General features: G+C 42.1%; 2 protein-coding genes and 1 long non-coding RNA gene across 5 annotated transcripts; 2 read left to right on the top strand and 1 right to left on the bottom strand.

The window, feature by feature from the left end:
* Positions 1–142: 142 nt before the first annotated feature.
* On the top strand, positions 143–1,309 carry LOC119885831. Its single transcript, XR_005441394.1, has 2 exons — positions 143–251; positions 855–1,309. It is a non-coding gene; the product is annotated as an uncharacterized LOC119885831 (long non-coding RNA).
* LOC119885828 (limbin-like) lies at positions 616–11,890 on the bottom strand. 3 transcript variants are annotated; one of them, XM_038696083.1, is made up of 23 exons: positions 11,363–11,889; positions 10,900–10,975; positions 10,423–10,604; positions 9,949–10,005; positions 9,610–9,796; positions 9,420–9,520; positions 9,197–9,262; positions 8,932–9,066; positions 8,469–8,608; positions 7,627–7,951; positions 7,195–7,434; positions 6,795–6,970; positions 6,316–6,502; positions 6,043–6,219; positions 5,592–5,902; positions 5,065–5,239; positions 4,514–4,657; positions 4,072–4,299; positions 3,639–3,877; positions 3,450–3,537; positions 3,127–3,302; positions 1,408–1,509; positions 616–1,180 (listed from the first exon to the last, which is right to left on the bottom strand). In XM_038696083.1, the coding sequence occupies exons 1-23, from the start codon at positions 11,600–11,602 to the stop codon at positions 784–786; spliced, it is 4,149 nt and encodes a 1,382-aa protein (XP_038552011.1). In that variant the 5' UTR covers positions 11,603–11,889; the 3' UTR covers positions 616–783. The 3 variants fall into 3 exon arrangements, with proteins under 3 accessions (XP_038552011.1, XP_038552012.1, XP_038552013.1); XM_038696084.1 differs by having other exon boundaries at positions 784–1,180; positions 6,316–6,475; positions 11,363–11,888; XM_038696085.1 differs by lacking the exons at positions 616–1,180; positions 1,408–1,509 and having other exon boundaries at positions 3,162–3,302; positions 3,450–3,553; positions 11,363–11,890.
* A 276-nt stretch (positions 11,891–12,166) lies between these two features.
* LOC119885829 (ellis-van Creveld syndrome protein) lies at positions 12,167–21,159 on the top strand. The gene is made up of 20 exons (XM_038696087.1): positions 12,167–12,643; positions 12,747–12,860; positions 13,077–13,166; positions 13,604–13,827; positions 13,939–14,023; positions 14,138–14,236; positions 14,438–14,566; positions 15,237–15,398; positions 15,526–15,742; positions 17,973–18,121; positions 18,248–18,346; positions 18,433–18,645; positions 18,770–18,879; positions 19,055–19,256; positions 19,390–19,602; positions 19,673–19,808; positions 20,069–20,171; positions 20,271–20,397; positions 20,484–20,580; positions 20,669–21,159. The coding sequence occupies exons 1-20, from the start codon at positions 12,464–12,466 to the stop codon at positions 20,815–20,817; spliced, it is 2,898 nt and encodes a 965-aa protein (XP_038552015.1). The 5' UTR covers positions 12,167–12,463; the 3' UTR covers positions 20,818–21,159.
* Positions 21,160–22,072: the final 913 nt, after the last annotated feature.

Below are 22,072 nucleotides of genomic sequence, written 5' to 3'. Positions count from 1 at the left end.
AACATTTGGGGCTCTGCTGTGTTTTGGAGAGCAAACACTGTTCATGCACGCTCTGAAAATACCAGGAATGATTGAGCTTCTCCGGGTGACAGCACGACCTTACATTTTTGGGACAGTTTCCAACCCAATTTTCTGGCTTGTAAATTGCCCAATCCCATACAGTCTAAGCCCCAAACCAGGTCACTGATGACAGCCATTAATTATCAGTGGGAGCCAACATGTGAGAAAAGACCATCAAGGGGAACCCAAGGGTACATTTTATCTGTTATCTGCACAAGAGATAACTATGAAGTTGGACGTTCCATGTGTCTGTGTATCTCAAGTGTAAGGAGATTATACAAAAACTCAATATCTATTGTTTTGAAAAGGAATAACAATAGAGTATTTGACACTAATGTTTAGGAGTTTACACTAATACTACAGGAAGCGGGGGTGGGGGTGGGGTTATTCTCCAGAACTCATTTGTAAAGTAAATCTATTAAGAGTGTGTACTTAAGTGGACTTTTCCCACCATTTAAAAGATGTGCATTCAAAAGAAGACCACAGGTCCTTTCAATGACCTTGCAAGTCATACTACTGATTTACAATTTGAATTGAGGAGCAGGAAAACACCACTGAAAACATCAGCTGCCTTTACTTAGAAACAAAGCCAGATGCTACATACATTCCGATTATTTTTTGCTACATAGTCAAACTATTGTTTTATTTTAGATTTTAGTATAATCACATTATAAATTACCATCATCATAAAAAAAACCTTGCAAAAGACATTCTTTGTATGTCTCAAGGTAGGTCTGTTGGAGCCACTGAGCCTTTCTTCAGATTTAGGAAGTTCCTTTTCTTTTTTCTTTTAGGGGCATCAACACGGTCACATGATTCAGGTGGATCCCGAAACACAAACAACCGTTCTCCAGTGGCAGAGGCTGCCATCCTGTATTCCTCTGCTCTGCTGTGTAAGGTTTCACTCACTGTGTCCACAACCCTTTCTTTTGCAGTGCGACTGTGCTGATATGTAACTGTGTTTTCAGTCATGGCTGATTTACAAACAGGCTGTTGTGCTTTGGTAAAACTTTCCTCCTCTGCTTTCTCTTCCACCAGCAGCAGTGCAACATCTCTGGGAAGCAGGAGGCGGGATCTGGGGAGCAGTTTTTCCATCAGACTTTGTCTCGTTTCCTGGAGTCTGAGAGATTTGTAGGACAAAGGAGCTGTTGTTAGTGGGACTGGGGTGTTAAAGTGTTTACCTCATGCATGTGGTCCCTGCAGCCCAGGCTTGTAACTGATGAAAGTAATATTACACATCAACAAAGGATTTGTCTTTGGTGTTTGTTGGTTACAGAGCAACAAATGAGTCTTGATGATAGTGTAATATTAACTCTTTAAATAGCAGCTACTAGCAGTTGAACTCACCTCTCTCTGTCCACAGTGCAGCTCAGCATATTTAGCATATTTTTACGCACTACGTCTTCTCTCAGTTTGACAGGAAGAAGTCTGTTCAACCCTTCGGCACACCTGGTCAAAAAGTCATCAATATGTTATACAGCTGGTAAGTGGGATACAATCTCTGCAGGAAATGACTGGCTTTGATGAAAAAATCATTAAGGGGGCCCAAATATCTGATAAGCTGTATGAACTTTTCATTAGTTCAGACGGAGAGCGCTTTTCCATTAAAGTACTTAGTAGGGTAGGGTTTCTTGGCCCATTGACGCCTGAATTTATTTACAATTATACAAAGTGTTTTCATTTGCTGTTAAATAAAATTAAGATGATTAATTTGTCTGTAGAACATCGAAGATAGAAGATATAAATTCAGGTATGATGGAGGTATGATACAAATTAGCGACAACAGGCACAAACGAGAAACCATGTGTTAGTTAGGTACATACATACATACATACACACATACACACACACACACACACACATTATATATATGAGTAGTTTTCTATTCTAACAAAAAGCAGTAACAAAAGAACTGAAAAAGAAAAACACGTCTTGATATTGTTCCAAACAGAGCATTTTCACTCCCTTGTCCTTTAGCCAGACTGCTCCGATCCAAAGAGACATCCATGAGACATTATTCATCCGTAAAGTAATCCAAACTCAGCGGGGGCCAGACATGAGTGTTCCAGTGTATCAGGAAAAGAAGGAAATTAAATGACGAGTAAAATCAACTTATCTCTCCATCTTGGCTCAGAGAGAAGGACCCTTGTGGGACCGTGTCCAAGCAAGATTTGTTATTTGAATTTAAGACATTATTTGGAGATGGGTTTGTTTCAGCCATCTGCTGTTTTTAAATGCTGCTTCTATTTAATCAGTGACTTCACCCACAGTTTTCTTAAAACCATAGAACTTGAATCGCTGAGACTCTAGCTGCGTACTGCAAAAACTTTTTCACTCTATTGAAGTTGTTCTTTCCCTTTTTCCTTTGGGGGGGGATAACATGAACTAGCAGACAAGGGCATTTAAATGTCCAAAGTGACTATCTGTGCAGATACAAGCTTTCCTCCTGCTAATGGGGCTCTAACAGTTCTGAAACCGTGACACAAACGTCACAGTCTAGTGTCGCGGTTCCGAAGGGCAGAACAGCGACACAACCTCTCACCAAGACTGTTGAGCTCTCATTATGACAGTGTGGCAGCGGCCAGGTATATAGGTATTTGTATTACTAGTATTACTGGTCTCTCACTGCAAACACACCAGCTTGCCCCTCCTCTTTCTGTCTCTCTCTCCCTATGCTGACTTTTTCCATCAGCAGTAGGCTTGGTTTTATAGCTGTATTTAAAAAACTCATCAATGATTTGGTTTTAACAGCAGCAGGTGTGCTGCATGTGGATTGAAACCACCGTGGTACCGAATGACATCTGCACTATGCACTCACTGTCATTCCGAGCTTATACAATATCAACCGCGTCCGCGTCTTGTAACGTAATAGGCCTACCAGTTAAAATCTCTCGGTTTATATTTATGTTGCCAAATATACTTTGGCAGCTGTTAATATACCTGGGCGGCCCGTACTAGTAAAGTCTATATGAGGGAAACACTGTAAAGTTAAGGCAGGCTGTAGACCTATATTTTGTAAATATTACACCGTACACCTAATTTATTGACCCCGAACCTGGTTCTTACCCTGAGGGTTCCTGCTCTGCAGACGATGAAACGGCGTGCTGTTTGGGGCAGAGGGCGTCAGTGATGGAAAGGAGTTCACTTTCAGGGAGGGTGGGGAGGAGGAGACGCAGGGACTCCAGGAGAAGCTCAGTAGACAGCTGACTCTGCTTCACCAGCCCAGATGCAAAGTCCAAATCCTGAGATGAAGAGCAGGGCACACAGCCACCTTGAGGACAGTTTATCTCTACTTTCACTGGCATTCGCGCATGTCCCTGTGTTTTTCCATGCCATTAATATGCTCGTGTTAAATGTAACAGTGGGGGGAAAAGATGATAAACTCAGACCTGGTCACAGTTTGCATAAAGTCTCTTCAGCCCCATCTGTTCTCTTAAATCTTCTATGGCTTGATTGCTGGCAGTCATTTCTTGAAACCTGAAAACACCAGAAACTTTCAGGGCTGTAAAATTTAATGGCCTGTGTTGATCCACAAAATTCGTCATTCCTCCTGAGATAACACTGACGTGACAGCTCACCTCTCAGCCAACAGTGTGATGACCTCTTCACACTTGTAGAGCGCCTCGTGGAGGATGGTCGTCATCCTGCAGTCCCGCTGCAGCTGAAACAGCCTCTCCTCCTCGGTTTCCTCCCCTCCCTCATCGGAGTCCTCCCTCTCTTTCTGTGTTGGATTTGACTCAGCTCTGGACTGAGACAATTGCAGGCTGTCCAACTCTGTCCTCTCCTTCTGAAGCTGCTGTTCTGCTTCCTCTAGGCCCTGTGGCGGGAGTTAAGTTACACTCTAATAAAAGTCTACACAGTTTCAGTCTCAGAGGAAACATGAGAATAGAAATTAAAATTGTCTGAGAATTACACATCACTTTGGACCTCATTATATGCCTCTAAGCCCTCGAGCAGCCCTTTAACCAGGAAATGCTACAGCACAGGGGTTAACTCGGAGTCAAGCTTTACCAAGCAGTGGCTCTGAATACTCTGGGCCATATCTTGTCTCTCCAGGCTCTTTCTCTCTCGGAGCTGCTGAATGAGCAGGCTGTGCAGAGTGAGCATCGCTCGGGAGGTCTCCAAGACCTTGGTCCTCCTCTCAGCCTTCTGGTAGTGGATGGTAGCCATCTGCATCGCCAGGCTGTCGGCCTGAGAGAGCAGATCATCCTCTCTCTCCCGCTGCATCTCCTCCATCACCTGCCATAGTTAGAAGGGATGTATTTCTTGTGAGAACAAATAGCACCTTGTGTACACAAATAGTCGTTTACTTCAAGGAGTATGGCTTCTGCTACTGAATGAGTTTAGGGTTTGATGTGATATAAAATGAATGCACAGGTTCCTTCTTGCCTGCGCATAAACGTGACTTATAGTAACAGTAATTGGAGAGAAATCAATAAGAAAACAGCTTTACCTTGTTCATGACACCGCTCTCCATCTCCTTCTCCTTCTCAAACAGTTGGATTCTGTCCTCAAGTCTTCTCTGGAAAAGCAGCAGGTCAGATGTGTCTGTTTTCTGTCTGGCCTCACCGGTTTTCCCCTTGGATTGCATGTTTGTCTGCAAAAACCACAGTATCCATTAGGTGGTCGAGAAAAGAGTCCAAGCATGCTGTTATGATGTGATTAGAAATGAAACCACTCTGTGGAGCCCTTTATTATTTCTGAATAACAATGTGCACTCATCCTGTGACCACAAAATTGTGGCTGATTGCAGTGTGGTTTGCACTGGTCACCATTCTCCATTTCTAACTCATTTCAGAAAACATTAAGTGGACCATTATCTCCTGCTCTTGTTTAATACCAGTGGACTCCTCCCTTTGAATTATCTTTAGAATCATATCTATGTCTGCCAATGTGACTTTTTAGCAGATACTACCACTAACAGGAGCCAGTAATGTTCTAATCCTACAAACAAGTTTTAAGAACATAACAACTGAATTCAATAATGTGTGACTATGTGTTCACCATTAGTTGCTCGCTCTCCTTTCTCCAAGCTGCGAGAGCGGTGTGGAGTTTGGTTCTGGAGACAGCGTGGGGCAGCACCAGGCAGCGGTCCATCACAGACAGACACTTCTGAAACTCTAGTTTCATCCTGAGCCGGTCATCTTCACACAGAGTCAATTGGGACGAACACAAACAACTGGGACAGAAGGAGAAAAGGAAGACAGAGAGATAAACACATCAGGGTCCCATCCATGAGATTTCACGTGGCTGTGTTGAGAGTAATTTCATGAGCTATAATTGTGGACAAACATTATTCTAGGATGGTATAATTATTGTTTGTCCCCCCGTAAGCCCTGTTGTAGACTGATAAACAAAAACCGTTTGGTATCCACTGCGTTTTTTCTGTAGTGTATCATGTGTACAGTCTCATGTTATCTGGGAAGTGCTCATTTAGAAATATTTCCTAACATTCTTTTTTCCCCTCCTTATTCTTATTCTCTAACTACCTTTCCCAGAAATTAAGTGACTGGCGTTATTATATCACTGACCTGAAGAAAGCCCTGCAGTGTGCCCTGAGCTCCCTCTGCTCATGCAGCTCTCTCTCCATGGCTTCCCGCAGAGCCTCCCTGGTGTAGCTGAGGATGCGTAAGGCTGCCTTGCCTTCCTGATGCAACCTTTCCTGGCCCTGCAGGAGACCGCTCGCTCCTTGTCCATGGGCTTGGCCTGGTCCTGCCTCTGGTTCCACCTGCAGCTGGGAGCATTGCGCACCTGGGGGCAAGAGTGTCAGCAGGGCCTGGGTCGCAGTGGGCTGGACGGCTTTGACTTCTGTTATGGCACCCTGGATAACGCGCATGGTCACCTATGTAACAGGGAGAGGATCAAGACAGGGAGTTAATCAAGTTCAATCAAGCTCAATGGTATGTCTGTGTGTGGATTTTTATGCATCTTTCAAAGTGATTAGGTCATAAATGTGTCTGATGTGTACTGCAAGAGTGGCACCTTGCGGATGTCGGCAGCAGCCTCTTCATCCAGGTTGTTGATGAGCTCGGCTAGCTCCAAACTGTGAGCTGTCAGTACGTTCTGCCAGCAGTGCAGGTGCTGGGCTACATCACTCCTTCCCTCCAGACCCTTGGACAGACCCGACAGATCCTTCTGTCTCTGTTTCTGGACCCGCAGCTGGAGAAGGCAGGAAGCAGGATTAAAGGTGGTATATTATTCAAGATGTGTGTGTTTATCAATCCACAACTGACATATAGTGCATGATCTCCACACCATGTCAGAGATGAGCTCCCGCCTCTTCTTGATCAGTCCACAGCGCATGGCTCTCCTCTCTTCGCTCAGTGCCTCATCTAGTCTCTGCCTCACCATCAACAGCTCTTTCTGGGCCTTCTCCTGTAGCTGGTCTATCTGCTCTGCAGGTACGATGCTCCCTCTGGTGGAGAGATGAAAGCAAACACAACTGCAGCCCAGCTACTCATTTTGTTGAGAGTTGGTAACAAAAGGCTTCCTGAGGTTAATATAATGTGCACATTTTCTGTTAAATGCCAGAAAGATATTTTCTTTTCCATGTAAAATATTTGTGCTCACTTTTTATATATTTTAGAAGCAATTTAGATTCAATTTTCAAAATGTATGTTCATACTGCTATAGAAGCTTACTTGGTCACATTTATAGGGTAGTGTAGTGAAATAGTGCAGCTACAAATCACCATCGCTATGATGCTGTCACAGGTAACTACAATAGGCACCAACCTCCTGATGTGAGTGAACCAGCTGTCCAAATTGCTGGAGGTGCTGGAGAAGGTGTCAGAAATCAGGCTGTTCAGGCTGTGAAGGCTGTGCACCAAGAACTTCCTCTGTGCATGGCGTTCAGCTAGCACATAGCGCTGGTTGGCGAGGACCACATCCAGCACCTCTTCAAGCTGATCCTGGACAGAAAAGAGAAGGGCATGTTGCATAATGTATTTCAAATGTTTGCCTCATGTGCTGATTACCACAAATACAGATTGCTGACAAGAAAAAGATAAAGTAATATGAAAAATGCTTGCAGGTGCCTATTTCGCATGTCGAAAAACTCAAATGATCAACACCTCAAATCCGTTTAACATACATAAAAGTGTCACAACTTTAAAAGCTCATTTTGGTCGCTCACTTGACAGGCAAAATAATCGTGCTGAAGACTCCTGGCTGTACTCTTCACCAACTCGCCCATCCTGGTAGCCTCCTCCAGCTCCTCAGAGAAAATCTTGTGCAGCTCCACCCGGCGCCACTCAACGATCTGCCTCTGGACCTTCGCCGAGGCTTCTTCATGTCTGACCAACAGGATACGCTGGAGGCGACTCTGGCTCAGCTTGTGCAGCTTCTCCAGGAGGACACTGCAGTGGAGGAGCTCCTAGTGACATTACAAAATGAAGTTTACAATTTAGTGATGTAATAAAAGCAATAACCTAACAGGGTTCTCTCGGATCCAGGGGACCTGCTTCATGTCATTTCAAAGTTGCTTGTTTTTGTTTTTCTAAGAACTGTTCTAATAAAATACAAAAATACCCAACAAATATTGAAACAAAGGACTTATTATTATTACCTGTTGGTCTGCATGTTGACACAGCAGCTCGGCCTGGGCCTTCTCAGCAGCTTCTCTGCGGTGCTCTGCTTCCATTTCTTCCCGAGTCTCCAGGTTCCACTGGCCAGCCAGAGCAGCCATGCGGGCCCCTCGCTCCTCCTTCAGCCGGCCCTCCATGCCCAGCAGCTGTCCATGGAGCACACTGAGCAGCCTCTGCTGGGCCTGGGCGCTGGTCTGGCCCTGGGACCGCAGGCCACCCAGCAGGGAGGTCATCACATCCTTGTAGATCTGAATCCGAGTGGCCTCCAGGTTGTTGGTGGCATGCAGCAGTGTAGACATTTCAAGGCTAAGAGGGACAAAATGTAGAATAAGCAGAGTACACTTGTAAATTGTGCGTTTCTGCTAAGATATACTGCAAAAAGGACATTCGTGTCCCTGGTGGAGTTGATAATAATGTGAGTAAAAATGTTCAGATCAATTGCAAACTGGATGTAATAATGATTATAGATTTGGGTGAATCAGTAGCTCTGTGATAAGCAACATAAATGAGTGTTCCTTCCAAGCAACAACCAGCATAACTTAATGTTGAAGTCAATACAGGAGTTCCTTAATGTTAAGCTCTTCTTTTGACTGCTACATGCTGGCCTCAAAATCAATCAACTATATTGAATTGAAGGGGAAAACTACAAACTAATGTTTAATACATTACATTTACAGTATATATTAATGTTAATACATTTTCACAAGCACCATCTTAGTGCCAATTTCTTCCTCTTGGTGGCGATTTTGATCATATGTCTTCCATTTAAGGATATCAAGCCTTATAGAGAGATATTTAATTCCCTCTCGACTGGTCTACTCACTTATCCAAAGCCTGGTACATGTTCTGGGGATCCTCCAGCACCATAGTGTCCACCATCTTGTCTTCAAATATTGCCTCATCTTTTACAGTTTCATTCATGTTGCAGTCTGCGTACTCTGGGTCTGAATCACCTCTGTTTCGCTGAAGCAAGAAAATACATGCGCAATATATGAACATATACTTGACCTAAATCAAAAAACCCAAACCAATAACCAAAATGTACATTTTTATTCAAGAAAACAGTTCTTTCAAAGTATGTTAACAGGAAAGAAACAGAGTTAAAACATGGTTCATCAACCAAACTGTCTTACATCAGACAGTTTGGTTTGATTAAAAAAAAAAATTCTTTGAATACTCAACACTTTCATAACATTAACAAGCACAAATATATAGCGCATGCAATTAACAAATTAATGAGTTGTTATAGTTTGTCAGTACAATAAATATTTTTGAATTTGTGATACCCTTTGCTGAAGAAGGTTCAGCCTGGTTCTGGGTGCTATCAGGTTCATGGCCAGAAACCCCACTGAGAGCAGCGACAACGTTACAAGGAACCCGGCAACAAATCCAGCAAAATGGACCCCATGATTAGGATAAATCTAAAACGGTGAGATCAGACTTTTCATCAAATCAATTCTGTGAACACAAAATTGAAAACAGTACAAGAACAAACATGCAATGCTTGAAGCTGCAAGTGTGCTTCCAGTTAAGGAGCTGTCCACAACTTACCCTGTCTGTGGAATTCACCCTCAAGGTTAGATTAGCTTTTAATGGGCCAAACATACTGACATCATTCTGTGGAGTCAAGAAAACAAAACTCTGGGTAAGAAGACAGAATATTTGTTCTTATTTTATTGCAAATATTGACATTCTGAAATTAACAAAAGAATTACTATTTTGGTTTAAGTTGTCAGTTTAGGAGATTTCAGAAACGGAGCAACAGAAAAAATACCTGTGAGGCGTTAGAGAAGGTGAGAAAAGCTGGAAGGTCAAGGACTTCACTCTTATGACTCCTTATGTGAGCAGTATAATTGACAACAACTTGGGATCCAGCTAAGAAATGAAATCAATATGATGTTATCTACTGTGGATAGAGAAAGTTCTAATATTTCAAGTAAAAACATTGTGACTCCCAGACATACCAGACAGTGAATCAATGGCAAACGTCTGGTAGCCTCTTTCCACCACTCGGCCTTCAGTTTTTAATGGTACTATTCCAGAGATGGAGTCCCGGATGGCCACCTGAGACAGGTTGGTGCCACTCAATGGGCCCATGTTGTGAATCAGCAGGAAGAATGTCAGCTGAGGAGGGTCAGCGTCTCGCTTCACCTATGGACCACATGATCAAACAGGAAGGGTATGAATCACTGGAGGGTTTTCAACATGTTCATTTGCAGTTTAAAATTGGCCCTGCAAAACACATAGGAACTAAACGCACACAGATAAAAATGGGCTGCATTCAAACAATTATGTTGATGTACCTGGGCACACTTGTGAAATTTGACCGCAAATGCAGATGGAGGTGCCCCACTCTGAACCTGCAGAAACATTCAACACACTGTGTGATTAGTTTCTTCCAAAATGATAATCCTTCTATGAATCAAGTAATATTTTAAAAATGTATTGTAACAGGGTGTAACATGTGAATGACAATGCAACATATACGCATTTCATAAATCTTTATTTTGCAAAACAGCCAGTACCGAACAAAAATCTATATTAAAGAACTACAGAAAAAATCCATATAGATGTTGCAGCAGTGGGGGAAAAAATGGCTGATTGACAACTGATCTGTTTAGTGCGGAAGTACCACAGAAAAACTATAAATAAAAGTTTTGACAATAAACTGAACTAAACAATCACCACTTAGATGAAAAGGTGTATTGTCTGTAAACCCCACGGAGAGTGACTGTGTACAACGACTGAAGCGACCAAAACACCTCTGAGAAACACACCTGAGGCAGAGTGTGGCCCGGGTTGTATCTGGTGAGTGTGCTTCTGCGGCTCCGGAGGGGCACGATGTTTGACATGTAGGTAAATATAGTGTAAAAGGAGTGTCCCCATGGACCAGCAGGGGCTGAAGAAGCGAGTGGGCCCTCTGCTGGCAACACCATGGGCCAAGTGATTTCCATTTTACCTGACAGGATAAATAGAGGGTGAACATTCTGAGTACAGCACAGTGACAATAACTAAATAAATGAACACATACATGCCTACATACTATAATTGTGTATGTGTGCTAAAGATTTTTAGTACAATAGTCAGTAAATCATATTTAGTAAATAAATGTTACTTCTGTAGTGTACAACATTATTTATTTATTATTAGCAGTTAGCAATTTACCTATCATGGAGATGCACGGTGTTTGCACAGACATGTGTTGTGTTATTTACTGTATTGTTATTGTATAGGATTGAGAGAACAGGACAAACCATTCATCCTACTCAACATCAGCTCTGCTGATTTCCCACCAGGGGCATGTTGCATTGCATGGACACAGGAGAGGCTCTGACAATGAAAAGAGGGCATTCATTATTGCACATTTAATGTCACCTGTTTATTGACAGATCTTCAATAGCTTCATCCAGGGACAGCCTACAGACATGTATAAACAAGCGTACCTCTCTAAGCAAAGTTATTATCTGTTATAGCATGTTATATGACAAGTGGCTGGTAAAATAAGGTTCAGGGATACAACAAAATAAAACATTTCACGGCAGTTTTCAAGATACAAGCCAGCATAGGGAGAAGTGATGGGTAGCTGCAGAAAGATCTTCAGACTATAAAACTAATTGTGGTGACTCAGCCTTAACCTTCATCAAAAGAGAGATTGGGGACTAAAGTTGTTACACCAATATAGGGTTCTTAAAAGGTTCCCATACTATTGCCTCTCACCTCTTGTTTCTCCGAGAAAGGAGGAGGTGGTCGTGTCCTGTACCAGGGTGCGTCCTGAGATGTGCCGTCATAACAGGGCTGGTGTCCAGCACTGGACTCCAAAACACTGGCACGCCGGGTTACATTGTGACACCAACAGGAATGTAACGTAAAAGGAGGAGGACACAAACACGACACTTGGATATTCAAGATAAATGACCATATCGTAACCCCCTTCGCGATATAGTGTACCTGAAGCATTTGTAATTTGGTGTGCCACTCTCGCCTAGGAGAGCCGCAAGCTAACGGGCTGCATTGTCTCTGGGTGTTGCATCTGTTAAAATCCGCGATCGAAACATTTCCACCGCTTTTTCTTGAGATTCATCCATCGTAGCAGCGTTTATGACGAACAAGAACATCTTACTTGTATGCTGATCTTTTAGGTGAAAAATTGAACGCCGTTTCAAAGATTTGTACACGAGAAGGTCCATAATTGTGGTTGCTGCACAACTTCGGAAAACATTTCCAAAACTTGGGAAGAACGGGCAACTCCTCAAGGAGCATCAAGAGCAACAAAGTGCACACATTTGTTTCCGGTCATGGCTTTTAAAATAAAACAACATAGACGAGCCCGTGAGATGATGTGGATACCTAAAAAGTATATATATATGCTATGGAAAAATAAAAATAGATTTATTTCGGTAAGTATTTGCTTCAACGTTATTAAGCAAGGCAAGTCTCTCATTTTATACCGCAAATCACCATTAGGCTTTAATATTGAAGGTAAAGTCATCCCGTTTCCGGCCTAACTGTAGCTAGCACCACTGTCTCGGTCCTCTTAAATCTCCGTTTGGCCATTGGCTAAAATATACACCCAAACTTTTGCTGGAAGAAGTTGTTGCAAATTTTAGTTTACTAATGTTTCAAAATGTAAACTGTTTCGGGAAGAAGCAACCTTTAAAATGTTCTACAAAGGAAGAAACTTTAGCGTGAACGGCCAGAAGCTCCTTTTCTCGAGCAGATGAGTTTCGTTAAAATTAGCTAACGTTAGCTGGATGTTGCCGACAACATGCTAACACTGAAAACGTTAGTTTTCCTACATTTTGATGGGTTCACTGAGAAATGACAGCCACGGAGCTGATAGCGGAGTGCGGCACTGATGTGTTGGTCAGTTTCGCGGAGTCTCTGCACATGTACACAGGTCTGTTAACTGTGGCTACAGTGTGTGGAGGGCTTTCGGGAATATTAGTTGCTGCTCTTTTATATGTCTTCTGCCTGAAACCTTTGCTGTTGATAAGACAAGTAAGCAAATAATAACACGGAACCTCACCCTCGTTCTCCATCACTTTTATCATACAGACGTTATATTCCATACTTGGATATATCTTGTGTGTCATCCCTTTAGGGTTACAATGCAAGGAGGCTACTTGAACCTGATTATGTGGAAGTGGACAACAACCAAAGCGACTGTGTCATCAACAGCAGAAAGGAGGCTCCGACTGGCACCACTAATGACAAAGTACTGTTATCCAAGACAAGTTTAACACTGTCTGAGACACTTAACGTTATTGTAGCTTCACAAAAGTGGATGGCACAGTTACATGAAATGTTTACTGGTAAATTTGTGGCAAATACTTGGAAATGGCAAACAGAGGCTTCATTCAGGGTTATCTATTTTTTATGTTTACTTATTAACTTCCCACCAACCATTTAAGCCTGTTTACTCGTTGTCCAGGACAAGAAGAAGCAGCCACCCATGAACAGTGATGTGGCCGCATTTGCATCCAGAGCAAAGGTGGTTTATCCCATCAACCAAAAATACAGAGTAAGTCCATCATTAATATAATATAATAACCATACACCTTCTGCCAGGTATACAAGGTAATAGACTCCCTACAAAACTACTGAAATAAATGCTTAAATAGGGACCAGTGAACAAGGTCACTGATTTTATCAGATCTTTTAATGTTTTACTTAAGCAATAGTAATTAATAATATCAAATCAGAAAATCAAGTTTAGCTAAATATATCCACAGTGCTGTTTTAATAGAAGTGATGGCCTAACTAAATACCGTAACCATATGCAAACCAATCCAAGGGTTGCTGAACATCAATAATAATGTAGTATGGTTTAATCTATGGTTTAATCTGTTTGTTTACGATTACAATTCACTTACTGCATACAGTTTGGCCAGAATGCTGCCAAATTGGCCACGAAAATTGCAAAAAGTCTTAAGTGCAACCTTTCGCTGTATCTGTCAGCCTTTAGCGGACGGAGCATCCAATCCATCACTACATGAGCACTCCAAGTTGCCAGCTATGCCTAACAAGGAGTCGTCCTCCTCAACGGATGAAGAGTCCCTAAGCCAAGAGCAGGACAACGACGACAGCAGTCAGTTTATCTCCTCCTCGCTGGTCCCCAAGAGCCTGCAGAACCAGAGCTTCACCAGGGTCTCTCACTACCCTTACACACTTATGCAACCAGGGTAGGCACCAGTAGTTTCTAAATGTTAAGCTGTAACCATACACATCAACTTTACAGCAATTATGCACAAACCCCAGTATGCTGGCAGTGATAATACTTGTTATCTCTGCAGTTTTGAAGGTAGGATCAGCCTTTTCTGTTTGGCCCTGCAGGATATCCAACAACATTGCTCCCAGCTTCAGGAAGAAAAGTGTCTGGTGAGGTTTTTGTCATTTTTCTACAATATAGTAGTAAAATAATTAGAAAGTATATTTCTTAAAAGTCGTCAAAGTTGAAATGGTTTTTTTATTCTTACTTTTTTCCTGCCATAGATTTTTCTTCAAATGGTGAAAATAATATTCAGCTGTCGTTTTCCAAAAGGAAAAAATGACGCTGACTTCTCCAAGAGTGTTCTCCAAATGCAAGAAAAGGTAGAGACAGATGTCCTACTGACAAGTGGCTTCTTGTACTCATCACATGTTCTTTGATGTCAAATGCATTGTTGTTGTTTTTTGCACATACAGTACATGAATATTACATTCTTTTTGCAGTTCTTGATTTACTGTGCACAGAAACACTGACATTTAGATTTTAATCCATAGGAAAGTATATGTTGTCATTTGTCATTTCAGGAACTGAATGAGCTGAAGACACAGTTGCCAACAGGCCACACTGCCAGTGATAAAAATGATGATGCTCCCTGTACTTTAGAGGAAATAGAGAGAGCTCAGAAAGATCTTCTTGAACGTGGCCTGCAAGTGGTAAAAGCAAATAGCAAACCCCAGAATGCAAATTATTCAACAATTATACTGATTCTAATAATTTAAGTCTATGAGACCACCATTATTTGCACTGCCGGTGTTCTGTTGATTTATGCTACCTATCAAGATGTGCTACTTAGTGGTTGTGCGCATGCGTATGACCCATAAGCAGGGTCTGTTTCCACGCCCATAAATCTGTGCAACCTTGCTGTTGGGCATGCCGTCGAGACAATGGCTGATCAGCAATATCAAAAAAAAAATGTATTAGTCTAACAGAATACACTACCCCTGATATCTTAAATAAAGATGGCAAAATATAATAATCAACATGCTCACTATCTCCTTACATTACACATAGAGTGAGTAGTGGTGCAATATTAAATGATTCTGTTGTGGGAGCATTATTTGGTAGGGGATATTAGTCAGATTACGCTACCCCTGAAATAATGTTATAATATTAATCAAAAAACAGAAGATGTCATAATACTGTGAAAGTTATAACTTTATGGGATTGGAAAAGGGAACACATTAGGTAGCATTTTTCGATAGGGCAGAGCGACTCGTAGTCTTTGCTATCGATTTGCGCTGTGGTAGGATTTTTCGACAAGGCAGCATATATGGTCAGAACACCGTCTCTGAAAGGAAAATTAATGTATATGTCTCCTCATAGTCCAGACGTTTCAGCAAACAGGTGGAGGACTTGTGCCAGCATCTGCTGAAGAAGACCAGTGTTTTCTCTCCAGATGAAGCCCAGAATGTGAACACCTCTCTCATTCAGACTCTTCTGTTAGTAGAGAACCACCTGATGAACACACAAGAAGCTGATCTAAAGGTAAAGCAACACTAGTTATTGGTTGGCATGCCATTCATTTTGCTTCTCACCCCTTGTGTCATCATGTGAGGAACTGGATGTACTAAAGACAAAGTTCAACGTGTCTGTTCCTTTTCTCTTGTCTTAGAGGATCCAGCGGAAGTTGTTGTGGTGGGAGGAGCTGACGGGGCTCCTTCAATCCCAACCTGCCTTGCTAAAGCGGGAAATGTCTCTGAGGCAGAGCTTGGTGGCAACAACCCTGGAGCAGCTGACGAGCGATGACGTCTTGACCTTTAGCCACATGGAAAAGATACTTTCAGAGGTTCAGGCAACTCTGACTGAAGGCCTCCAACAGTGTGCTGAGGGTAAGACCATAGACTGCATAAAATTTGGACATTGGGCCTTTCCGAAAGTACTTGCTCCTCCCTTCTTCCACTTGAGTACTGTCCGAAACCAATTAGCACGGAGTGGTAGTGGGTTACAAAACCCTCCGATGCTGAGTGAGCACCAATGCTGACTTGTTGAAGGTGTGTAACAGCCTTTGCTGCACGATGGGGGACCTTTCTTTTAAATTTGACTACGCCCCTAAACATGAGGATTTTTAAATTCCGAAACTACACTAACATTTCTAAATAACCATACACAGGTTAACAACGTAGTCTAAAGGTTATATTGTGTTTAATAATAAAAAAAATCTTCAAAAGTAGGCTAAATAAGACAACAGAATAATAGAACAGGACACAACTGCATATATAGTATTATCACAAAACAGGCAACAAAGGCATTCAAGAAAAATAGTTAAATCTTTACACATTTTAACTGTACTTTACTATTCTTCAGACCATATAATGTTTCAATATAATGTTTATAATGTTGTATTTGTGGGTTTTGTTTGGACCATTTGTATTTGTGAATGTAATATTTTCCATATAAGATAAAGAGGTTCAAAATATATTGTCTAGTCTTTTACAATCAATATCAATCTTATCATAAAATAATATAATGTATCTTTTTCATAAATGAATAGCTCAACCAGTCAACGTCTTAAAGAAGTAGGCTTTTCTCATATACAATCATAAAATAAATGACAAATGGTTTCAGTTCAGTATTGCATAACACAGACTTTTCCCTTAACATCAATCCTGAATCTTAATAGCCTACAACTGTTGTTTGATTGATACACATATGATAGAGGTGAGTGAGGGAGAGAGAAGTTCATCTGAAAGCTGTAACTCGATTTGGCTGTGGAGGTGACTCCGACCAGAGTACACTGATGGAGTGGAAGTGGCGAGGGTCTAGTTTTGGAAAGACCCATAGAGTCCCTGACTCCGGCTAATCCAAAAATGGGCAAAGAGGTGGAGCTGAGGCGGGCAGAATGACGCCTGGTTGCTGAACCTCACTGACTTCTAGCCACTTGAGAGGATGCCTACCTGTCAATCAAAGTGTCCACGCCCTAAATTATGCCTAACTTTAAGATGTAATATAATTTAAACATGAGTTATTAGTTCAGTTTCATCTGAGGAAATTCACTTCAATGTACACTCAGGTCAATAGATAATAGATGGTGGGCATTTTATAAAAAGCATTTTGTGGGTTAAGAAAGGTGATTGCAATAGTGAAACTATTCAACACTCTATAGTAACACAGTTATCCAAATGTGTGTGTCATTTTCTCACATTATACTCACCTAGTTTCTGGTGGCAGGTAGCAGTGGACAATGTCTAGCCTACTTTTCAAACTTAAATGACGTTCTCTCTCTAAATAGACCATTTTCTGGGAATCATTGTTAGCTCCTTAAACAAGGTCAGGTTCTTTCAGGACAGCACTGGATATCATGCCTATTACTGCATCCCACTCTCATGCAAAATCTTGCAGCACACTGTAACACTTGACACAGATTGTCGCTGCTGATCTACTGTGTAATATAAGGCACGCTAATCATGTTTAACTTAACAGTGCAGCTTCCCCCCCCCAAGTACAAATCGTGATTGATAATGGAAAAATCTTTCTAACTATGTAATTATTTAAAACAATAATAAAAAATATTTTAATGCTTACCCCTCTTAATCAAAGACGCTGGGATTCTTTCAATACATGAGCCTTTGCACTCACATTCAACGACCTTATAGGGAAAGAAATCCATCATTGAAGAGAGTAGCCTCATTAGACCATATAGAAGTGCAGCCACAAGACCTTTTACCATTGAGTAAAACGTGTGACCACTCTTTCTAGAACAGAAAGAAGTAAGCCTGCTCACTAAGGGTTGCTGATATGCACAGTGCAAAATGTAGGAAGACTGATGTAGAGCGACAGCAGGCTGAGAGTGGCTACACCAAAAAAGTAAACTGAAATTCAACATCAGAATGTGGAATACATTAAAACCACAGATTGATACAATTTTTCCTTCAAAAAGTTGGTGTATCGTTAATTCTGCAATAATATATTGTCACTCACATAGTACTTATTTTTTACAAGAACAATATACAATAAACAATAAACATTTATACCATAGTCATCCAGCTGGCTTTACAAACTGTAATTTTGAAAAAGCTAAACTGGTCCAGCTCATCTGAAAGTTGATCAATCATGTTCCAGACTGTGCGAGGAAAACAAACGAGCTGGTGAAAGACAAGTGCAGCAGAATGGAGTCCAAGAGGAAGAAGCTTTTGAGGAGCCAGACCAGGGAAAAGAGCCGAGCCCTGGAACTGAGACAGACTCACGGAGACCTACAACAGCTCATTAAGGTAATTTTGCCTCCCCATTCCTCAAAATGTAGATCAGGAATTACTGCAAAAAAATAAATAGACCAAAAACATATGGTGCATGTATATCCACTGGTATCTAAATCTGAGCTGTAACCTTTCCTCCAGGTATACCAGGAGCTGCTGACAAAACACAGGCAGCAGATTTCTGACTTGGAGCTGCAGCAGGACAACAGGATGGCTGAAGCCCTCTGTGACCATTGGAGGGTAAAAGATCGGATACTATATTTGTATTTGTGTGCTTACATGTGCTAGTGTATTTCTATTATTCTTGTGTGCTTTTGTATCCCCAGAAACTCCGTACCTCCTGTTCAAAGAGGCTTGGAGAGCGAGCCAAGGACGTCTTTGTCACCTCTGTCCGTGCCCAGTCGAAGCTCTCTGCTGTGCGCTGTGTGGAGCTGTGGTTGGACCTGGAGCAGGAGCTGGTTGCACAGCTGCAGCCGGCAGAGTGCAGTACCAAGCTGCAACTGGATGACATGAGGGCTCAGCTGGACAAAGATGGACAGGTAGACGCCATCTGGTGGATCAGACAGATACAGCTTCTCTGTATAGCCTAGCAGCAGATATTTGCTAGAGTTGAATTATGCTAAAGGTTTTCCAATGTTTCCAACTGAACCTCTTTTTCTGTAGGTGTGGAGTGAGGAGATGGCTCTGGTGCAGGCCTGTCTCAAACACCTGAGTGAACAACAGATGAAGATCCTCCGAGCCATGTTGGCCAGACAGAGCTACACACTCAACAGGTGAGACTGGACGATTGCTGTCAAGAACTATTCATGGCCTATTGAGGGTGTGAAAGATTATCTGATGTAAACCTGCACTAACAACAGATTCACAACACAGCTTTCTTCTATGTGGCCATATCCACTCAGTTTTTACGAGTTACTTAGAAATAATGCAATATGATCTTCTTCTCAGCCAAGTGGGGAGGTTGATAGAGAAGAAACATGAGCACCTGTTGGTGGCGGTGCAGAGGCACTTTGTGGTCAGGCACTTCTGTCTGCACATGCTGAAAGAGATGAGACTGTCCAAGCTGAAGGCACTCTCTCAGACTGATTTTAGAGCTGTGCTAATGGAAGATCCCAGTAAAAGCCAGTCCTGTGTCAATTCAACACTCAAGGTGGGCAAAATGTTTTGTTGTTATCAATACATTCCTTTAGGCACATCAAAACAAGTAACAAACCACTGCAAAATACAGCATGTCTCAAGTTCCCAGCAGGTTGAACACTGTTGTTGTTCCATACCAATCACAGCATAGCAGTGCCAGCCTAGCAGAGAGGCACCTGGGACCAGAAAGTCAGCTGGTGGGCCACAGCTTCCAGCAGGAGTTCCTGTCTGAACTGGAAACGGGGACGGAGCTTCTTCAGAGCCACGCACAGCTGGTGCTGGGCAACGCCCTCAGCCACGCCATCCAACAGATGATGACAGAGTCACAGACCTCTCCAAAGCAGGACGATTGCTTGAAGGTGGGTGTTGGGTTGTTGCTTTTGGTGTGTTTGTTTATCACATCACAGTAACATTTTTTTTTCTCATTAGCGCCAGCTGACAGAGGCTGCTTCGGAGAGCGTGTATGTCACCAAAGATTCTCTCACTGCACTGGTCCAAAGCTACTATTCCCACCTACAGGACATTATCAAAAGATTACAGCAGGATCTGACAAACATAAACCAGGGTGAGATGACAATCACAACACACATGCACATATCCACATCTGTATAAACGGTATAGATGTGGAGGATTACACAAGTGGATGCCGCATTTATAGTATTTCATTAGTAAGTCATAGGAAATATATTTGCAGTAGTTCAGTGATTATTATGATTGTTATGCAGCATGAGTTAAGTAGACAGTAGAACACAGTTTTGAATAGATAAAACACTTCAAGTTACAATGACTACTGTGTGTTATTTTTGTTGTAAACATTGCCTTCAGAGGTGAGTGAGAAACAGGAGAGCAGCAGTCAGCTGAACAGATCCTTGCTGAGGGAGCTGGTGAACTGGGGAAAGAAACCCACCTCTGCTGAGTTTCAACAGAGGTACACAAACCACAAACTACTACCTTTCTGCACTACACATGTTTATCAGTCTTAAATACATAAAATACAAATAATTTGGGTTGTTTTCTTATGTGTCAGGGTTGAACTCCACAAAAGGAGGGTGTTGGAACAGTGTGATCCAGAACAGGAAATGATATACGAGGAATTGAGGCGGAAGAAAGTAGCGCAGGATCAGACCTTGGAAAGGATCAAAGCACAGCTGCTGGTTAGTGTGTTTCATGTCTTCTGTGCTTCCCTGCCTGACTGACAATGGGTTTTGTGACTATGACACTGTGTTGCTGTGTCCATTAGGAGGCAGAAGAAAGCTTCATAACTGAGCTGGCAGGCTTGGCCCGGGTTTCTCTCCACAGTCCTGATCCAGAACCCAGCGATGAAGAGGACAACACCGGTACACACCTTTTACCCCAGATAGTAAACAAAATATGTAATACGCCTCTCTTCTGTCTCTTATTGTTCATGATGTCATATTTCAACAGGTATTGAGAGTACTGCTATATTGGACCTGCTTGCCCTGAACCCAGGACTAGATCCAGCCTTGAATCCGTCACTGACCCCAACGATTGTAACTCCAGTGGTGAAATCAAAGCCAAAGAAGAAAAGAGAACATGAATCTCATCACAGCTGAACTCTTAATACAGTAATGTTTATATATTCACACGGTAATGTCCAGTAAAAGGTTTATACTTATATTTTAATAGTTGTTGCCTTTATAAAGTAATGCCACCGTCCGTCTGCTGGTACCAGTTTTGTTGTTAGGAAGGTACTTTTGTTTGTTGGTTTGTTTGTTATATTGTAGCTATTTTATGTCTCAATGGACTGTCCAGTCATGTGTCATGTCATGTTTTCTAGAAGTGATGTGCTTGAATTAGGTTGCTGAGATCTTACAATAAATGTTTCCTGAAATCATTATGTATAATCTATATTTTTTGTAAATACCATGTATAATTAAATAATGCAACTGGTAAAAGTATCTTCTGAATGCATTATTAAACTTTTGTCCTTTTTTCACCTTATATACAGAACTACCATGCTACGGGCCTGACAGTAATACATTATTGTCCTTTACCTACACCCACATTGCTTTTCATAACACGGCTCATTCACTGCATCGATTCCCAGTGATTCCTGAGTACAGGGGATGATGGATGTGCTGCTCTGTGTGTTGAATTGGAGATGTCCATTCTGATCATAGCAGAGTGCTACTACTCAGCGATGAAAGCCTTGCCCTTCTCTTGCTCTAATGGGGTTTTAAGTACAACCTTTTATGGACGATAATGCAGAGTAATGGTGAAAAGTATAGGGAGAGGGGGCTGAAGTCTGGCAGACAGTAAACCACAAGGTCTAGGGTAAATTGCCTGCTAGATTGCTGCCTACACACAGAACTGTCAGTTTGGAGTTTTAGGAGCGTCAATTAGCAAACATCAATTTTTAATCTCTGCTTTATTCATATGCTCAAGTTGCACACATTATCAATTATTGCTATGGCACCCTGAGAAAATTGATGCTCCTAGACCTCACCCACTCAAACACACTGGGGTGTCCTGCCAAGAGTGTGTATCTCCTCCAATGTATCAATTAAACATACGGCTGTTCTCTTGACGTGTGTCGCCGATGATCTGTGGTGAGGGGAAACCGTTTGGATGTATTTTGAGGTCCCTTGGAGGACTGCAGGGACTTGTGGGAAGATGACCTGATTTCTAATTTCTCCTCTCCTGCCTGGGCTGTGGGCTAGTCGCTGCTACCAATAGAGAAGCCCATCAAAGGAGTGTGAGTATGAGACGGCCCGGATCTACTTGGAGTATGGCCTCGCTATTCGCGTAAAACTGGATTTTATTTGTCATTTTTCAATGGACGCAGGCGTGACTGTAATTGTCTTTCAA

Source organism: Micropterus salmoides, unplaced genomic scaffold (assembly GCF_014851395.1).
Source record: "Micropterus salmoides isolate LMB-PRFRI ecotype aquatic unplaced genomic scaffold, ASM1485139v1 Ms_hic_scaffold_4, whole genome shotgun sequence".
Taxonomy (NCBI): Eukaryota; Metazoa; Chordata; class Actinopteri; order Centrarchiformes; family Centrarchidae; genus Micropterus; species Micropterus salmoides.
This window is presented reverse-complemented; position numbering and strand designations above follow the sequence as displayed.